Below are 20273 nucleotides of genomic sequence, written 5' to 3' on the forward strand. Positions count from 1 at the left end.
GGAGGTGAGGGTTCGAACCTCTCGGGTACCCATAGTAAGACAAGGGGCACACGCTTCTCCCTGGCCTCGTGCTCCGTTTATCTGTGAGGAAATAATTGGAAAAGGTACTTCATCTCTTGTGGTCACAAATGCTTTGTGACATGAAGCTCTTTTGTCAAAGCTGCCCTTGCGGCACAGGAATTCAGCCCCGCCATCAAGGGGAGACGAGGTTGTGCTAAACCACCCGCGGCGATAGCATTATACTGCCAGGAAACAACGAAACGAAATTCAGTGTTCAAAAGCAATGAAATCTCTTTAAAAAATTAATTTTGCCCATTTGAGTGTCATAACGTTACAAACGTTACAGAAATAGGGCTTGGCGCAGCCATCATCGCATCGGGTTTTAGCAAAATTATCTTAAAAGTAATTGCGTTAATACGCTATGCATTTTTCGTGAAGCGGCTGCTTAGCATGAGGCGTTCCCATAATGAATTTTCACCACGGCGAGCGAAATTGTGAAGATTGCTTGGATGCATATGCGGCCATGCTTTCGTTCTAAACTTATTAGCTCATATGGGTAAGGGGGCTTTGGACCAATGTTTTGCACGAGCCATTAATATGACCAATGACAGTCGGTCACGTGACCTGGCAATCTGATGGCGTCATTTCGTGCGGGTGACAACCACAGTTTCTGAAGGAGGAGGGGCTTCTGGCGGTAACAGGGGCTTACGCTGTCTTGGCAATGGTCAGTTATTTGGTGAGCTCTACAGCACCGCGACCGGTGTGGGCTTCGCCATTTTACTGGTTCTTCGGGGACCACTGTTGGGAAGTGTAGCTGGCTTGCCTTTGTGGAAAATGCGTGCTTCGCTGTAGAAAGCGATGACAGCAAGCTCGGGGTATTGTCAGCAACCCTAACGAAGAATTTCTGGTGAAAAAGGTTGCTTGCTAAGCGAGTTTTGCATTACGATAAACAGCGTTGGATGAAACGGGCGAAGAAACGTGCACGCGGCACTGAGCAGCCAACTCAACTGCATTGGAGAAACGCTCCGGACTGTGTATTAAAAATCACAATAAGAAATTGTTTCAGTTACGAGTCTCACATATTCGTTTTATTTTCGCCTGGCTATTTTTGTGCCTAGAAAGCCATCATCTTCATCATCGACATCAGCCTACCTACGTCGACAGCAGATGAAAGGCCTCTCCCATATCTCTGCAGTTAAACAGTCTAGTGCCAGCTGCAGCCAGCTGATAATTCCTGCAGACTTCCTATGGTAGGATACAATTGAAAAATGCATCCGGGAGGAAAGGCCGCCCAGCCAGTGGAACCGATCGTTTGTCATGCGTCGCGGTTAATCCTCTGCGTTCAGTCGCCGGTAGTTGCCAAGATCCTGCACGAAGTGGGATTAACTGCGATATTATAAAGACCGGTCGACGCTATTTGTGGAGCGCATTCTTTAAGACAGATTTGGCCCTAAATTTTTCAGTTGGCCGAGTATAATCTCATCCGCCCACGTAACATTCTGCCCCCCCCCCCCCCTTCCCGCTACTACGGCTGTCTTCGTTTGGAATCGACTCCATTACGCTTAACCAAGATAAACACCGATTATCTTGTCGTGCAAATATGCCCAGACGATACCCATTTATTATTGTTGATTTCTAGTAGGATGCCATTAACTCACGTTTTGTCACCTGACCCACTCTACTCTCTTCCTTCCTCTTCCATTGCTCGCTCCGTTGTCCTTAACTTGAGTTGAACCCTTTTCGTTAGCTTCCATCTTTCTGCCCCATAGGTGAGTACCAGTAAGATAGAGCAGTCTTTCACTTTCTTCGTGAAGAATACTTGTAAACTTCTATGCATCACCTGAGGGTGCCTGTCGAATGCAGTCCACCCTATAGCAGATTAACTTTCTTACCACTTGCAACGCTTCGATAGTAAACTGCGGTTCCACTCCAAGACTTGAAGATCACTTGTTTTTTGCATATCAATCCTTTGGCCTGCCATTCAGGTCCTCGGTCGTGCTTGGCAATTCATTCTCTGAGGTACTTAAGAAAGCGGTGTCATCAGCGCACAGTAGATTAAGGTATTCTCCCTCACCACCCAAGTATTCCCCATCACAATCTATGAATACCTCCGGGAGACAAACGATTAATATAACCAGAGAGGTAGTGTCACCTTGCATGGCACCCTTCCCGATCGGTATTTTCTCACTTCTGTGAAGAAACTCTATGGTCGCTGTGCAACCTTTATGGGCATTTTCTAGAATCCTAAGCCGCACAGGTAATCGGCCCTATATTGGAAATGAATTGTTTCACTCTGGACCTACGTAGGACGGGCCTTTGCCAATATATTACCAATATTTTGCCAATAAATTGTGCTGCTTGGCACCCCTGCAAGTGCCTCGTCTACGCCTTAGTTACGCAATTCCTGCGTACTGCTGTGATCTCGAGTGCGTTCAGTGACATTTAGGAGGTGATGAAAAACTAAGAGTAAATTGCTCTTTAAATCGACAGGTTCTGGATATTTTGAAAAAAAAAATTATACCAGCCTTTATTATATTTATTTTATTATACCAGTAGTTTTTTAGCGTATTGGAGGTCATACCGTGTTTTTACGAGGGCATTTTGCTGCATTATGAGCCTCTCCAGGTGCTTCTCAGGTGCGCTCAGTGCTCTTTATAGTTTTGTGTATTTGTTATGTGGTGAAGTTTCAAAACCTTATGTGCTTAGAAAAAGGAATAATTAATTCCAAGCTACTAGTGGTTAGTAAAAGAACCCGAGAGATGTAAGGATGCAGATCCTTAACGCCTCCCGTGAAACAGGACCGAGATCTGACGTTTAATTCCCACGCTCGTCGACAAAAAGATAAAGTGGCAAACGAACCGGAGCCAGTGACACCAGGGAAGGCTAAAAAAAATTCCTGCTTAAGTAACGCGCCTAACTCCGCCAAGCAAGTCTCCATGCCTCTTTCATTTTCTAATGCTTAAGATCTACAGTAAAGTCTTACACGGATGAACTGTTTTGCAACGTGGTACCATAACGATCTCAAGACCACCACTGGCCACCTGATCACAAGTCATCGCCATGTGACCGGATGGGAACGGCTTAGGCCCTTACGAGGGGTGGGGGTGGGGGCGGGGGTGGGACGAGGGCTGCTTGTAGCAGCTTTCCTTTTTAAAAGCCAGACCTAAAAATGATGTGACAGCCTGTGCACCAAGAGGAGAGCAAAATATGCACAGAAAATTAAATTGTCTCCGAGGAAACGTTAAGAAGAAAAAAACAGACTAAACAGTTATCAGGCCAAGGAATGACGCAAAGCAAGTGTAGGTCGACCGAAAATAGCATCGTCCAGACGAGTAGCACACAAGTGTCGGCATAGAGGTCACATTTACTTGAAAACCTAAAATCTCGCAGCTAAAAATTGCGCCAATTCCAGCCAAGCGAAAGAAGAGCAGATCTAAAGTGCGGCTAATTCCAAAAACAAAGGCGTTTTTGACTGAGCAATGCCAACACGGTGTTGACGCTCAGGATTCGGGCTTAGGATCGGATGCCTGAATAATTTCCAGTACATTTTGTGTACGCCCGCGAGCCTTATTTTACATTTTGTCGAACCTGGGCTCCCACTTGAACCACCACCCGCCCTAAGCGGTGTGAGGGACTCGGTAGTTTAGGCAATGTTTAAACATGGTCTTGCCGACCTTGCCGAGACGAAGTGCTCTGTTCGAAGCTTTGATGAGCGGGCAGAGGCTGTCCTCCTCACCCTCGACCATTTTTGGTCACATGCCACACAAACGTACTTGGCGAAGTGGCCTGGTCGAAAAATACCACAGAGCTGGTCCCAAAATACAACGAAAATTTTGTTCTGTCGTTACGACAATTTTTGTTTTGCTGCGAAACTGTCTGTTGTGGTGACAGAACGGGATCCATCGTTACGACAGGGGACTGCTCAATACTGCAGAAAATCATGTTGCTACTACAAGAATTTGTTGTGAATTCCCAAAAAACTACAGGAAAGCCTGTTGTGGAAACAAAAATTTTCTGCTTTTCGATATGGAATAGAAGAAAGCTGCGTCGCATATCTTACAAGTCGCTGACACGGTCGCTCCCTCTCTTCTCTCCGCAGACGCCGAAGTTATGGCTGGAACGACGGACACACCCGACCAAAGTGGCGAGGTGCTGACGGACGTGAGAAAAAAGTGGGCCACATGGCAGACGAAAAGGATGGTTTTGAAATACTCGCTCAATGCGTTGATTTGTCATTACTCATGCCGGACTAGTCAGCACGAGCCTGATGAGTGGTCCTGGCAAGAGAGGCGTGCAGCACAAATTACAGTAGAATGTGAAGGACGCTTAATGAAAGTTCATAAAAGGGATGGCTACGTTCTTTTCGTATAACAAAAAAGTAACATGACGCGTTGTCGTAGGAATAGAAAAACTGGAATCCCAGTCCAGGCGAGACAAAAAATGCGAGAGAAGCGGGCGTTTTCTAAAACTTTAACTCCTCGGTTGCTGTGCCTGTTAAAATGGTGCCTCTGCCTTTGCAGTCGTGTTGGGGCCTTGTAGCACATACGTTACACTCATGTCCTACATTACGGACTTTCTGGTTATCCGGCACACCTTAGTCGTTGCAACGTTTTTTTAGAATCTCAAAAAGGAAACGATGCACCTTGATCGCCTTGAGGGCACAGAATGGCCACGCTGCAAACCTATAAGCGGGCCATGAGGGAGACTCGTCTACATGTTGGTATAGTTTAATCAAGAAAAAAACCTAATGCGCACAGAGACACAACGTTGCTATTTTGGCTAGTGAGAAAATTTACAGGCTGTCAAGATAGCCGGTAATGCGAAATTTGATCTCAGGTCTTCACTGCTGGCACGTGGCGTGTTACGCTAATAGCCGCCCGCCAGGATCCTCCCCTTGCAGCCGCCTCCTGCTCCGTTCCATACATAGCAGACAACGCTGCCAAAGCTAGCGTGCCTGTTCGCGCAGTCATTACTCGTGCCAGACTAGTCAGCACGGGCACGGTGAGTGGTCCTGGCAGGAGAGGCGTTGCCTGCAATGTCTGAGCCCCAAAAATACTTCTTCCTAAAACCGAAGTTGTTAAGGGATTCATTACTCATTGGCACCCACCCAAGCGCAGCCATACGGCTACAAAACTTTTGACCAATCCTGTTCCCACTCCGAGGTATTGACCGATTCGCTCTCGCCCTACCATAAGCTTGCCATCCCGGTTAGCACAGTTGGTAGAGCGACTGCTCCGGTGAAGCGGTGGTCCCGGGTTTGAACCCCGGACCACGAAGAATTTTTCTTCTACAATGAAGTTTCTGAGAAAGCTGTACAGCTTTCCTTTGTAGCCGTATGGCTGCGCTTGGGTTGATGCCAATCAGTTATTACCGCCTTAATACAAACCAACTTCATCTTGGGGGACTCCCCTAAAACATTTGACCTAAAACCAAAGTGAACACAAGCCTATTTCGTGGCGACAGATCTTAAGTGCCATGAATGGCAATCTCCTGTGGTTTGTTTTACTTACCACATTTTCGTCTCCCAACTCATCGTGACTTCCAGAAATAATTACTTTGGCGGTCCGATACGCGGCTAAAAGGGCGAATCGCCCTTACTCCATCCGCGCTTAAAAAGTAGTTCACAATCGGTGAATGTTATCGCCAGAGGCTGCGAGCACTGAACGCCTCACAGCTTCCATCGTAGTTTTCAGTGTTACCTCTTCGCTTTATACCGCTCATTGTTTTAGCCCTAACGCTCACCGAAGCTTCGAGATTGACGAATATGTGGCAGAGTAATATTGTTCCGCGGACGAACTACTTCCGCAGCCTTGGCACCGTTGCCTGCAAGGCATCAAACAGAGCTAGGTGGCGCTTCGCTCTTCTACTAACGCCGTTATTGTTTCCGCCATAGTACGAAGTAATAAGTCCTCGGTCTAATGTGTGGAAAATTGAAGAAGACATACCCGCAACACGTTGGCGACGCTTAACTTATCAGTTTGCGCGGTATTCCGCCTATGCATTCAGCTGCCCGTCAAGCTTGACGATGTGAAGCTCTGCGCGAGGACGAAGAACCAAGAAACACTTCTTATTAAAAATTAAACACATTAATGACACTTAGGCGCGGGAGCGCGCACACATACAACACACCCCACGAAGCATGGGCGGAAGACTTCGCACAACGCAGTGACAGGCTGGATGGATGGATGGAAGGTAGGGTTTGGGTTTATGGGTGTTTAACGTCTCAAAGCGACTCAGGCTATGAGAGACGCCGTAGTGAAGGGCTCCGGGAATATCGACCACCTGGGGTTCTTTAACGTGCACTGACATCGTACAGTACACGGGCCTCTAGAATTTCGCCTCCGTCGAAATTCGACCGCCGCGGCCGGGATCGAACCCCTGTCTCTCGGGCCAGCAGCCGAGCGCCATAACCACTCAGCCTCCTCGGCGGCTGGATGGAATGTAGGAGCGTGCCATTTGAAACTGGGTGATGGGGGTGGCAGGGGCTGACACCTGTCGTGCAGCAAGCAAAGCACGAAGACGCGAGCCAAGCATGTGCTGCATGGGAGCTGTCACATGTGCTCAAATCTCACAACGGCAGCAGAGAGATTCCAACTTGCGTTAAACAGGGCAGAAGTGCGCTGTTTTCAAACTTCATTTTGAACAGCGCCTTTTCAATGCCTCAATATATACGCTTCAAGTCTTGCGAGTCTAATGTTTATACTCCCTCTCGCATGATGTTTGCAGCCGTGGACGAGTGAAAACTCACGAAAGGCCCTCTTTTTTCCGAGCTGCACGCCAAAAAGTGTGCCGGATGTCACGCCCTTTCGCAAGGACTACTGGGGGTTTTTAGCCGACGGCGCCGCCAATAGTAACGCTAGGCGCCGCGGCGGTGTCTGCTGCAATGCCTGCTGCGCATGCGCAAGCGCCCTGCGACGGCGGCCAAGTAGGGAGGGCGTATGGGGAAGCCGGCGTCAAACACTGTGGCGTAGCCGCCTCTCCTGAGTGCTTTCCCTCCTCCATGTTTGAAGCACCACGGAAGGCAGAGCTCGGTCGTCCTATCAGGGCTAGTTCCAAAATATTTCAGCAGTGTAGGACTATAAATAAAACAATAATCACAGCAATTCAAAACGTACTGGTAGGTGTGGATGGTAGAGTGTTAAATCACTGGCGAAAGTAACAAAGCCCGTACGGACACAGCTCTGAGGAGGAAAGCTGCAAGGAGTAATGCTCCGCATCTTTTTCAACATCGCATCAACCGAGTCGGTTGTGTCGCCTGTGTGCCCTACACCGAGAGTGCGCTGTTTTCGCAGACGGGCGAAGCTGTTGGCTTTCATAGTTCCTGAAGCGCTTCGCGTCGGATGTGGGGCAGTTTAATCACGAATTCTCTCATCAAGAGACGGAAAAAGGCGTCCAGGTGATAGAGTGAACGCTTCTCCAGTGGTCAGCGCAGACGTTGAAGGTGGGCCGAGTGCACCGAAGAAGCGTGTTGGCGGAAGAAGTCGCGAGCGGATGACGAAGCTAGACGATTTTGACCTGAGCGTGTTGCGAAGGGCGGTAGACCGCTTTTTTTCAGAGAGGGGACATTCCTGCCATTGCCAAGGTGGTGGCGCATTTCGAAAAAGACACGCTACCGACCATGTTGACAGCGACAATGCAGAGGAGGCTGAAGAAATTTGGCTTCCGGTACGAGAAGTGCTCTTGGAATGCAATGCTAACCGAAGCGACGCATAGAGTGCAGTGTCGCCGCCGGTACCTGCGCCAGACAGGATAGACGTCAGGACAGACCTATATTTTTCACCGACGCAACGTGGGTCAGTGCCAGCCACACGCCAATTCGAGTGTGGACACACTGCACTATTAACCACGAAGCACATCGATCCGGACTGTGATTGGTCTACGAAACCTCAGTGGCTTAGGTGGCAGGCTTATTGTGACGCATTGTGGCAGTGAACGAGGTTTTGCCGAATTCGCAGCGGAAGTTTTCCGAGCTAGAAAAGGAAAAACTCAGCGAGGAACACTACAAAAACTGGTTCTCCCGGAAACTTCTCCCTCTATTACCGCCAGGCAGCGTTATAGTGATGGACAACGCGCTATATCATTCTGTGAAGTACGATAAAGGGCCGCCGATGAGTAGCCTCAAAAAGGACAGACAGGCTTGGCTGTCCGAAAACGGTGTCGCGTGGAGCAGCGACAAGATGAAGGCCGAACTCATGAAGTCTGTCAACAACGTGCACACAGGTGGCGAGCGATACCATGTAGTCTTCACCCCTGCTGGCCATCTCGTTTTGCGCCTGCCACCCCACCACTGCCAACTGAACCTGATAGAGGTTTTCGAGCGACGTATTGGGTTTCGTGGCCAGTTAAAACAGAACGTTGAAGCTCCGAGACGTGAACCCTGTGTTTTGACAAGGCATCATGCAAGTGACTACCGAGAAATGGAAGAATTATGTGCAGCATGTTAGTGAGGAAGATGTAATGAGAAAACTGGACCACATCATCGACGATGTTGTTGACCAAGGAACAGCGATTGTTGTCAACCAGGAGGACGAGATACCCAGCAATGCTGAATCGAGTTGTGGTGAAGACGATGAGATGAGCCCCTTTAATGTGCTAACATGATACCTTAAATGTGCGCGCACAAGTCGGGACCATTCAGTACTCTCGCAGTGAGAGCAACGAAAATGAGAATATCATCGTGATAAGATATGGCAGACGCCGTAATGGAGGACTCCGGATTAATTCGACTGCTTGTGCGTTGCCTTTCGTACAGCACATGAACTTGTGCTTTTCATCACTCTGGACATTCGGCGGCCCCGGCCTCCATTAGACCCAGCTTACTAGTGCAGTGACCACGCAGGAGAAAAAAAAATTATTAGCACATGACAGCAGCATTGAAAATATCTGTGATGCGAGAACAGAGAAACTGATAGGAACAGGTGGTGACAAAAAAAGAAGTAGGCCAGTCCCTTTGGAACGGTCGTCCGCCTGTCGAAAAACAAACGAACAAAAGAATAAAAAGACAAAGCGGCGCCTGCTAGTACGCTACTAGAACACCTTCTTTCACATGGGTGGAGCCAACTATCTGGTGGGGCTAAAGTCCCTCAATGAAGCAGAAGCAACGAAAAGCTTTGATCTTTCCAGCTGCTCTCCTCTCCCAGCGTGCCTTTGTGAGCGGACATATCTGAAGGTTTCCCAATTCATGTGCTTCACTTCCCGGCGACGCATTCTGCAATGCGCGGATCGGAAATGGTACACAGCACACAGTGATCGCTTCCTATGTTAATGTTGAGATTGTCCCATCTCACACCGGGGATATTTCTTGCAAAGGTAAGGTGGGGGCGCGTACCCCTAGCTACACTGTTACCAATGCGCGTAGGTTTGTCAGGGTCGATGCGTGAGGTGTGCCTTAGCGCCTCAGCCAGAGTTTAGTTCCCTTTCTACTGTTAATTGAGTAGCCCCTTCTGAATGGGGCGCGTTAAAATCTCCGCGGCTGAATGCGCCTTGCGGATGAGGGTAGTCATTTTCATGCTGTTGTCTACAGGTGGACTGTATACATTGCTAATGTAGAGGGGCGGGCGCGTTTTCAGTAAGATTTGTATGAAGGTATGAGAGACCTCCGACATTTCCAGATTAGGTTGATTTGTTGAGAGATTGCGGAGTACAAGTGCAGCTGTGATCGAACGGGACTCAGCCGTCAATTTCTCGTTGTATGCTTTGTATCCAGTGAGCTTTACTTAACCGTCCATCTCTAGAAGGGCTATGATTACCGGTCTTTTTGTTTGGGCCAAAACTGTATATTCCATAGCCTTACGCTTGGATCTGAATCCCATGTAGTTCCATAGCCATACTATAACAGGAGCGCGGGTGGCAGTACGTGAAGTTTGGGAATACCGCTGGCGGACGCACGCGCCGACGCGTCATCGGTGGGCGGGAGAGCTCAGTGCCGGTGCGAATAAGGCGGCGTGCAAAGCGACGGCCGCGCCACAGGTGGCGGCTTTGCTCCCAACTTCCGGGAGTGAAGCGCGCCGTTTGCCGGTCGCTTCTGTGTTGTTGCGACGTGGCTTTATCTTTCTCGGTCGTTTCTTCGATCAAATAAGGTTTGTCCGTGCATCTTCATTGCGATAGGAGCCCGAAGGGATGTCCAATAACAACTGTTGTGTGGTTGGTTGCTCTAACACATATAAAAATACGCCGGAGACGCGATGCTACTCGTTCCCAGCGCGGCCCTATGAGCGGGAGCGACGACAGCAATGGATCGCCGCTGTTCGACGGCAGAGGTGAGGAACTGATTCCATTTACTTTAAAACGTGAAATTTTTTATTCACGCCTCTTTTTTAATGATGCAAGGAAGTGTTCAGGATAGTCGTCGTCTCATCATAAATCGTCATGCTGCTGCGACTCAAGTTCACATTGGTAAGCAGTTGACTGCGCATCGCAGCTAGGGCATGTGCAGGGCGCTGCTGCTTTGGTGGTGGTATTTTGAAAGAACTCGTTACGGGTATTGCCTGCACCGTGATTATGCGCTCAATTGTTGACGGTATACGTGTGTAATTTGCCCCCTGCATGAGTGCATTTTGGGGTCACTGTCGAGATAGTTCCGCTATCGCTCGAAAGTTTCGCATGTTGATATTTATCGCGCCTCTGTGTTTTCGTGTTGAAACGTTTGCTTTTTTAATGGCGATAATTTTAATGCACAGGTTGTGGGTATTGTCTGCTCTGTGATAATGTGCTTTATTTCGATTAGGATATGTGAATGCTGCGTATGTTGTCCCCTGCATGACTGTGTCTCGGCGTCATGGAGATAGTTTCGCTATCGCTAGAAGCTTGATCTTCATTTTCCGCATGTTGATGTTTTGGGCCTGTGTGTTCGCGCATTGAAACTTCAGATTGCTACCGCGTGCAAGACCTCTGCTCATTTTGCATGGATGTGGTCTGAGCTTCGTTTGTGACGCGATGACCTCATGCTTGCAGTGATTTTGTGTCCATTTTTTTGTAGTTAATTGTGTCTAGAGGCAGGACAGCACATTGCATTATCAGGTCTCTCCCGCCGCGGTAGCCCTGTGGATTCGGCTGTTGATCCCAAGGACATGGGTTGGACCCCGCCGCCGGAGGCGGCATTTCGATGCAGGCGAAATAAAAAAAAAATATGCCCGTTGGCTGTACGATGTCAGCGCAAGTTAAAGACTTTTAGGTAACATCATAATCGCTTAATTTAGTGCAAAGGACCGGACAAAATAAAAGACGAACACGCTGTCCTGTGCTGTTAAATTAGATGCATATGATGTCAATGCACCAGCTAGCCCAACAGCAAACTGTTTTGAACCCCAGGTGCTAAATTAATCTGCAGTCTTCCGCTACGGGGACCCTCATTGCCCATGCAGCCAAAAACCAAACAATTTATTCCCTTTTGCTGTAATGGCTGTGTTTATGTGTGCTTCTGTCATAATTTTATTAGAAAAGACGGGAGCCTGTGGGAGCCGACCAAACACAGCAGGATCTGCAGCAACCATTTTGTAAATGGTGAGAAATCCAACGACCCTCGGAGTCCAGCATATCTGCCGACCCTATTTCCAAGTGAATACAGACGCACCAAGACACCTTCTGCTTACAGATATGAAAGGTGAGATGAACTAGCGAAAATATTTTAATCAAATGGTGTGCTTTGTGGCTGGCATTATTAAATGTGAATGGAACGGAACTTGGAATGAACTGTGACAGAGAGAACCAAATAGGGCAGGCGATACTGGAAATGTTATGATTGCTTTACATACTGTAGGTCCTAGTGGCTAGCAGTTGTGGTGGTAGGATTATAACTACGCATTGTGTCATTGCTTTAACTATGCAGCTAGTATGAAACTGATTCAACTAGTGCTAGACCAAATACAGCAATAGTATTCAAAGATTCATTAACTGTGGAGCAATTTTTGTTGCTTGTTCTATCTAGGTAATGACTTTTCTCAATGAATATTGATTCACAGTGTAACAATCCTCAAAGAGTTGTCTTAATCCAGGTTGCGGTCACGTGAACAGAGCAAAGAACCCACATCAAGCTGTGTGCAGGAAGTGGCTACTGATGAAGAAGGCTACGATTCCACAAATGGACTCATAAGTGTATTTCTCTTCACATACCCATCCTGAAAAGCTTTTACAATACCAACGTTACTAAGCTGATTTCACAAAGTTCTGTGTTGACTTGAACAACAAACAAAGCTTTGGAATTTCTGGCAAGCTAGATTTAATGCTTTCTCCCAGTTTCTTTGCCCTTAATATGCTTGTGTCTATGGACATGACGATGTTCTAGTCTTTGGTTTCTTTCTTTGTATCAGTTTGCACATAGCATGCTGACATTTTGTGCTTTCAGTTGTGTTGTTATCTAGGAAAGTTGCCCAAGACATTTTTAAAACATTGTGTCAGTGAACATAACACACCAGAAGTCTTCATTAATCGTTACAGCACAATTTCAGGTCATTTGCATATATGTCATTCATATTTTTTCTTTAAAAGATTGCAGTTTATACTGGTGCTAACAAACACTACGATTCACTGCATGACTGCATTGTGTAATGTGGGGAGGAAATTTTGAACAAAAAAGAAGTGACTGTGCCTTTCAATGAATGCAGGCAGAAACACAAACAGACCCCTGTACTTGGACTTTGGAGCCAGATATGCCGAGTCTGTTCCTTTGCTGCATGCAAAGTTGCAGTGCTGAGACACAGGTAGGATGGGAACTAGTATGCATATTTGCTCTAATTTCATTGCACCTGAATAGACTTGTACCTAAAATTACATATATTTTCTTGTTGATACCTTTCTGCAGCGCCCCAATTTTTTGAAGTGTGGACTGGGTGTTGTGCTGTGTAGGTACAGCTTTGAGATAGCAGCTAGCGCGTATGATAGATAAAATACTTCAGATTGGGAAATAAACTATGTGTTAATATTTATCTTAAGCACATTTTCAGTTTTGTCATTGTTCACTGCATTATTCTTTGAGCAATATTTAATGCAAATGTGTACCTAAAATAGCTTTGTTACCCTCTAATAAGCACGGCTTCAAATGATTGTGTGCGTAATTTCTTGCAGGCTACCTTTCCTAGCAAGAAGGAAACAAAGAATGCCGCATGGGGCACTTCCTATGGCGTCAAGGACAGCGCGTGTGACCCAATGAACATCGACAGCTTGAAATCTACCTGTAGCTTTCGAGGCTACTCAAGTGTATCTGCCTGCTCCAGTGAAAAGGCCTCAGACATTTTAAAATCCATTGCTGGTGTGTCACTGCCAGTATTTTCAAAATTGCAGAGCATTGTTGTGGGGGTGCTTAATGTCAGTGGGGAAGAGGAAATTGTAAATGCATCAAACAAACTCCTCCTCTTTCTCATGAAGCTAAAGCTCAATCTTTCCTATTCGGCTTTAGCGGTCTCTTTTGGTATGCATAGGACAACTTGTTCACGACATTTTTTTCTGATTTTGAATCTTTTACATGCCAAAATGCGCTGTCTTATCTACTGGCCCTCACATTCAACCATTGAGCTCATGATGCCTGAATGTTTCAAGCCTGAGTATGCAAAATGTCGAGTCATTATAGATTGCACTGAGGTTTTCTGCTCAGCACCAAACACTGTGCATGAGAAAGTGCTGATGTTTTCTAATTATAAAGGCACATACACTGTCAAATTTCTTGTAGGAATAACACCTAGAGGAAATATCTGCTTCTTATTAAGGCCTTATGGTGGCCGTGCCACCGATTCATTCATAACAACTGATTCTGGTATTTTGCACTTGCTTAGCCCAGGAGATCTTGTGCTTGCTGAAGGGCTTTCCTCAAATCAGAAGTGCACTTGTGGAACGAGGCGTGCTATTTCAGGTGCCTACTTTTGCACGACCAAACCAGCCTTTTATTCGTGAGGAAGTTTTTACCTCATACAAAGTGGCATGTGCAAGAATACACTTTGAAAGATGTATTCAACGTATGAAACTTTTCATGATATTGTCAGAAAAGTTGTCTGCTGATTTGCTTCCTCACGTCTCAAAAATAATGGATATGTGCGGTGTGCTTACAAACTTACACAGCCCAATCATTAAAGCTAAAGAGTAATGTGGTAATGGGCAAGCTGTCATGTTCACCATGTACAAAATAGACAGATGACGTTACAGTGCAAGTATATTCTTTTGAGGGCTGGTTATTACCATTAATGCACAAAACTATTTTTTACTGCAGGAAATAAGTCGTTCTTTTTTTAGGATCTTCATGTATCTCTATCAAAAAAGTTGCACCCAGGATGTGTTTAGTAAAAGGTACGCATTGCAGGATACATTTCTTTGTCAAAATTTTGAAACATCTATTGAAAAACATCGAGAAACTTGGGACTTGTTTGACTGTTGGGAACAGTGATCTGATTGAGACACGAAAAACTTAGGCTGCTCAGTGATCCTATTACTACACAAATCTAGAAACCTGACTGTGTGAGAGCACAATGAGCACTCAACTTGCATTTATACTTAGGTTACATAACTAATATAGGCATTTAAAAAAATACCATTAAAAGTAGGTAAGCCTTGCAATGCGAGTATGTATGTCTCAGCAAGATCTCTGGAGTGCAGCCATAGCTACATTTTTGGTAACAGCTTCCACGGTGGCTCGGTGGTTATGGCGCTCGGCTGCTGGCTCAAAAGACGCGGGTTCGATCCCTGCCACGGTGGTCGAATTTCGATGGAGGTGAAATTCTAGAGGCCCGTGTGCTGTGCGATGTCAGTGCACGTTAAAGAACCTCAGGTGATCGAAATTTCCGGAGCCCTTCACTACAGCGTCTCTTATACCCGGAGTCGCTTTGGGACGTTAAACCCCATAAACCACAAAACAAATTTGGAAATAAGCAGATTTTTTGTCAAAATGCAATATGTATATTTTTAAAAATCCAGGTTTTGGTTTACCCTGTTGAGAATCCTGTTTTCACTTACTTTCCGAGTGACCATGGCAACTAACAATCATTGCTATCTTTTAATTCCCCGACTGAACTTATAGCGTGACTTTTTTGTAACATTTACAGATTATAATTTTAAATACAAGAGATATTTTGGCATGTTTTGTGTTGGTGGATTGCACAGTCAGGCGGGCAATATGTACAGGGTCGTCTAGTTCGAGCTAGAACACGTATGTGCCACATTTTGGATACTTGTGAACTAATGGGCAGGCAGAGTGCATGCAGCTGCCATGGTTGCCAAACTTCTCTCAGGTGGTCAAAAACTAGACATCACTCTCGTGTGATGCTATGCAGAGTAGGGATTTAAATTCATCGAGCACTCCTTTGTTTCAGCTTGAAGTGCGATTGCTTTGTTACTCGGAGTTGCTTAAGCACTCACCGTTTCAGGCTGTCATATGCATTCAGAACATCTTGAAGCATTTCTTTCGTGCTCTGCATTTCACACTGAGTTTATGTGTACAAATACTTTTTCTGCAGTATGTGCACAATGAGAGCTGAAGGGCAACTGAGTTTGTCAAACTGCTTTTATGAAAAGCCCACTTTTTCTGCCCAATACATTCAAGTAATTGAATGAAAACACCTCACCCTTTTTTGTTTTATCTTATGAGCTCAATGGCAGTGATTTGCGGTGCCAGTTATCCAGTTGTAGAAAAGCGCACTTGCATGTGCAGTGCTCTAGACTGTAAATACAGTGGCTGTGGTATATGTTTGATAATCTATTAGTTGTTTTGTTGATTTATAAAAATAAAGGGGCTAACGTATGATTTTTTTTGATAAGTGAAGCAACCAGAAAATGCTGATTCCATGCTGAAGATGAAGTATGAAACTTTTGGTAAAAAGAACTCATTTCTCTGAGGGATCAATGTTTACAATAAATTATTTTTTTTAGCCTTTCCATTGTGCTCGTTCCTTGCTTCCTTAGTGTTGAAAGTAGTCTTGACACTATGTCCCTAGATTTCATCAGTGGCACTCAATCCTTTTCTAGTTTAAATTTTCCACGCTGATTTAGTTCTTGTCCTGTCTTGACAGAAGCCCTAAAAAAGCCACCAATGTCTTCAAGCCTGCTTGGATGATGTTGAAAACTGTCTTGTTGTCTTTTCAGCAACACTTTTCGTTTTGACTGCTTCCGTCATTCTTGCTCTTTATTCCTTTCCGTGCACCATGGTCATGCATCGTGTCCATGTATCACTATTGTTGGCGTGGCGCCCCACCACGTTTTCTCACCATGGTCCCTCTAATGCACTTGCATTAATATCTGAAGTAAGTTATCACGCTGGCATCCTGGGAACAAAAAGCCGTTTATTCATGGGCACAGAACACATATATATAGCACGAGGTGACGTCACGCACTCCAAACCATGGCGACGCTTCCGTGGCTGATAGCGCGCTGATAACGCGTGCTCATCGCAACCACGCGCTATAACAATATCCAACACTGAATTGAAATCTTTGTGATGCACAGAAGAATACACACCAGTTTACCTGAAAGTGGGCATCACTTCTTTTGTTAGTGCCGGTAACAAATACTTAAAATAGAAGTTCTCAAGCTGCGGAACAGCCTGAGCAATGAAGGCGTTGTCAATTGGTACCTTGACTGTAATGTGCTGCTGTTTCGAGTACACATAGAAGAAACACGCTTCTAAACCGAGGACATACATTGAAACTTGAATTTGCGTGTAATACATGTGTGTACGCTTAAGCTCCAACTTGCCATCTTGGAAAACCAGGTATGGAACACCAGATATGGTGTTTTCAAAATCTACAATAGGTTTGTCTCTGCACGAGTAGGGACACTTCACTTCAAGACGCGATGCAGTAGGGCCTTGTACAACAATAGCATCTGGTGTGCAGCACAGCCAAGGCTGCTCGAGCATAATCACAAGCCCACACTTGTGGACTTCTGCTTCTATTTCCCTCGAAAATGACTCTATGGCTTCTTCTTCAAGGGCATTCCCATACGATGTAGCTGATGACCAAAATGACCGTTCGGACAAGAACTCCTCAGCCAGTACATGGCGCTCCTTTCTTGATTTCAGTATGTTGTGCGGCCGACTGCTGGCTGAAATACGGCATGCCCGCATTTTTTTCCATTGCAGAAAGTCTCTTTCTGACCCTCGTGTTTTTGTTTCAGTTTCTACTATTTGCTCAGCAGTTTGTACAATGTTGGCCATGTGGTAACTCATATCCTCGTCGTTGTTTTCATTGTTTGCCAGGCAGCGGTAGAGACCAGACTTTCGCAAGTTGCCTTGCACCACTGGTGGCCAATACACAATTGTTTCTTCCACTGGTTCTTTATCGATGTTCACAGATAGCTCATGCTTGATGGCTGTAACCAGTGAGCAGTTATGGTCCCACAGTTCATCAAGTAATGCGGCTACAGCAGTTGCATCTTGAGGCGGCGGTACTGCTGGTGCCATTGGTTCAATGTCTTCAACCGTCTTCCCAAGAAAACCGTCCAAGCAAGCTCCCTTTTTATACGTCCCCAGTGACCGTACTGAAGGCTTCCCCCATTCTCTTGGTCCACTTGTACGTGATGCATTTTCTTCTTTGTTTATGTACTGCACTAAAGCAGCAACATGCTTGCATCGTCCACCTGGTCCTGCCTTACAGGAGCAATTTCCATCTTCCAGCGAAAAGTCTGGAACTGATGCCTGCCAAGAAAATAATGAAGAACTGAAGTTTAAAAATGTATATTACTCTCTTTTTCATCACAAGCTACCAGTATGCAAGGATCATCAGGTAAAATTGATGAGAAAAATTCTTTGTGCAATCAGCTGAAGGGTGAGATTTTAAACATAATTAAGGCTCTGTTATTTCAGAAAGCAAGTTTCAGCAGTAACTAATTTTGTGGAACACGAGCAATGCACTAAAGCTTGCAGGAATGCCGATGGCGTATGCTGCAATTAAATGTTCCTTGCATAACCACAATGGTCCAATAATTTCTTTTAAATGTGTGAATCTAGTATCAAGAGGAAATAACTTTTTTACACAATTGGAACCGTGTGGCATGTAGGTATTTAATATCCATATTATGACATGTTGTAGTGAATGCAAGAAATGCCGAAAAAAAATTAACGACCGTCCTCCGTACGCGTCTCCTCGTTACAGAGAGGTAATTATGTCAGATCTGTGCCGGAAAAGGTAAAAGGGACAAGGAGAGTGTCTACTTGGGCGGTAGACTCGCGAACTGGGCGCTGCAATGGCAATTCTCGTACACGCGCGGACACCAGTAAGCGGAGCGCGCTGTGCTGATCTGCATATCTCAATGCAGCAAGAATGAGCAGTCAGGGTTATGCATGCACGGCAGCGCAGCCGACACTACACCTGCGTATGCGCAGCACTTCCCGTTCTTGCTTTCCAAAGGAGTGGTGGGAGTTAGATTGTGACAGCGCGCTAGTCTGCTTCTGCCATTCGTGTATCCCGGTCGCCAGCGCATATCAGTACGTCAGTGAATCGATGTTTTGAGGACCGGATACATGTACATGAGCATGTGCGCTGGGTCCATTTAAATCGCGCGACTCGCATGTGCTCACCACACACGAGCAGTGCGGGAGATGTGTTAAAAAAAATAGAGAGAGAGAGAGAGAAAACTTTTATTTCTTTCCAAGAGGTTCGCGGGGATGAAGACTTCCTGGTCGTCTTGCTTGGGTGCTGGCGACTTGAGTCTTCAAGCAAGAGTGGGCCCTCAGTCCAGGGCTCCACTGAGTTGTGCCGCTTCAGTTGCGTGCTTTACCAAGGCCCTCTGGACCTCAAGCTCGCTGCTGAAGAGACAGCTCTCCCATTGCTCCGCACTCGGTGTTTGTTGATTGTGGAATGCTATGTTTCTCTTGCATTCCCAGGTGATGTGATAGAGTGTGGGCGTACTGCCGCACCAGGGGCAGTCTGGTCTGAATTGCGTTGGTGATATCTTGTTGTATGTGTGTAGGTTAGGGAAGGTGCTCGTCTGTAGCCTACGCCATCCTACAGCCTCTTCCCTATTTAGTGCTTTGTGTGGTGATGGATATCTCTTTCTGATTCCCCTATATAGTTGTAGGGTCTCTGTGTAGCCCCCCTCGCATATGAGTAGCCGTGACTCCGAGACGATCGATAAGCCTGCTCGGTAAGTGAGCCCTCGAGCTAGACTGTCCGCCCTTTCGTTTCCTGCTACGCCTGCGTGGGCTGGCACCCAGATTATATGTTGTATGGGTATTCTTTCAGCTGAGGCTGCCGCCTCGCTGATTATTCTGAGGGCAGTGCCGCTGATATTGCCCTTCGTATAGTTTCTGCATGTTTCTTTCGAGTCCGTTAGGATATTTAGGGAGCGACCTTTTCTGTAGCCTTCGGCTATCGCTAGCGCGACGGCAATTTCTTCGGCCTCTGCTATCCCTGACACCCCTACTGAAGCGCAGGTGATAGTTTCCCCTGTACCGTTGACCACCGCTACCGCGGCTGTGCGTTTCTCTGCTCTTGCGTACATAGAAGCGTCTGTGTATAGTGTGCTTTCGGATTGGCCTAGCCTTCTGTTTATCTGTTCGGCCCTGGCTCTCCGCCTTTCTTCGTGTAGGTTGGGATCCATATTTTTAGGTAAGGGTCCCACGTTGAAAGTTCTTCTGAGGTCGTCTGGAACTTCTGTGTATCTGTCAGCCAGACCACTTGCGTTCCGACCTAGCCTTTTTAGGAGCGCCCTTCCTGTGGGGGAGCCCCTGAGCCTCGTCAATTGCGCACCCATTTGAGCCTCTGCTAGCTCGTCAAAGGTGTTGCTGACTCCGAGCTGGAGTAATTTTTCATTTGACGTGTTCCTGGGTAGGTGCAGAGCGATCTTGTAGGCCTTCCTTAGTATACAGTCGGCTTGCTCTCTTTCCGCTTTTGTTGTTGCGTGGTAGGGCAGCGAGTATGTGACCCTGCTGACGATTAGGCTGTTTACGAGTCTTAGGGTGTCGTCTTCCTTCATTCCGTATCTTCTTTGGGATACTCGGCTGATCATTCTTCCTACTTGTTCCGTGGCTTTCCTGAGCAGGGTGATGGTGTGGCTGCATTTGCGGCTACTCTGTAGCCACATGCCCAGAATGCGGATTATGTTTTTCTCCGGGATCGGTTGTCCCTCGAGGACGACGTCCAGCGGGGCTTGGGTAGGGTGTCTCCCTATTCTGATGAGCTCCGATTTTTCGGTCGAGCATTTCAGGCCCCTCTCCTTCACGTAGTCTTCTACGCAGGTGGCGGCTTCCTGTAGTCGGTCTTGTTTTTCTCCTAGCGATCCTTGGGTGATCCACACGGTTATGTCGTCGGCGTACATGGCGTGTTTGATACCCGGGATCTCTTTGAGCTTTCTTGCCA

At 46.5% G+C, this 20273-nt stretch overlaps 2 protein-coding genes across 2 annotated transcripts in view; both read left to right on the forward strand.

The window, feature by feature from the left end:
* The window catches only part of LOC144134203 (uncharacterized), a 33662-nt gene extending 25061 nt beyond the window's left edge, over window positions 1–8601 (forward strand). The window contains exons 6-7 of the mRNA XM_077667161.1: window positions 4100–4200; window positions 8437–8601. Coding sequence (XP_077523287.1) covers window positions 4100–4200; window positions 8437–8601 — 266 coding nt within the window. The remainder of the gene's footprint in view (window positions 1–4099; window positions 4201–8436) is intronic.
* A 1478-nt stretch (window positions 8602–10079) lies between these two features.
* LOC144134204 (uncharacterized) overlaps window positions 10080–20273 on the forward strand; it is a 45161-nt gene continuing 34967 nt past the window's right edge. The window contains exons 1-4 of the mRNA XM_077667162.1: window positions 10080–10259; window positions 11438–11602; window positions 11994–12093; window positions 13063–13260. Coding sequence (XP_077523288.1) covers window positions 10120–10259; window positions 11438–11602; window positions 11994–12093; window positions 13063–13260 — 603 coding nt within the window. The 5' untranslated portion in view covers window positions 10080–10119. The remainder of the gene's footprint in view (window positions 10260–11437; window positions 11603–11993; window positions 12094–13062; window positions 13261–20273) is intronic.

Source organism: Amblyomma americanum, chromosome 5 (assembly GCF_052857255.1).
Source record: "Amblyomma americanum isolate KBUSLIRL-KWMA chromosome 5, ASM5285725v1, whole genome shotgun sequence".
In the NCBI taxonomy this organism is placed as follows: domain Eukaryota; kingdom Metazoa; phylum Arthropoda; class Arachnida; order Ixodida; family Ixodidae; genus Amblyomma; species Amblyomma americanum.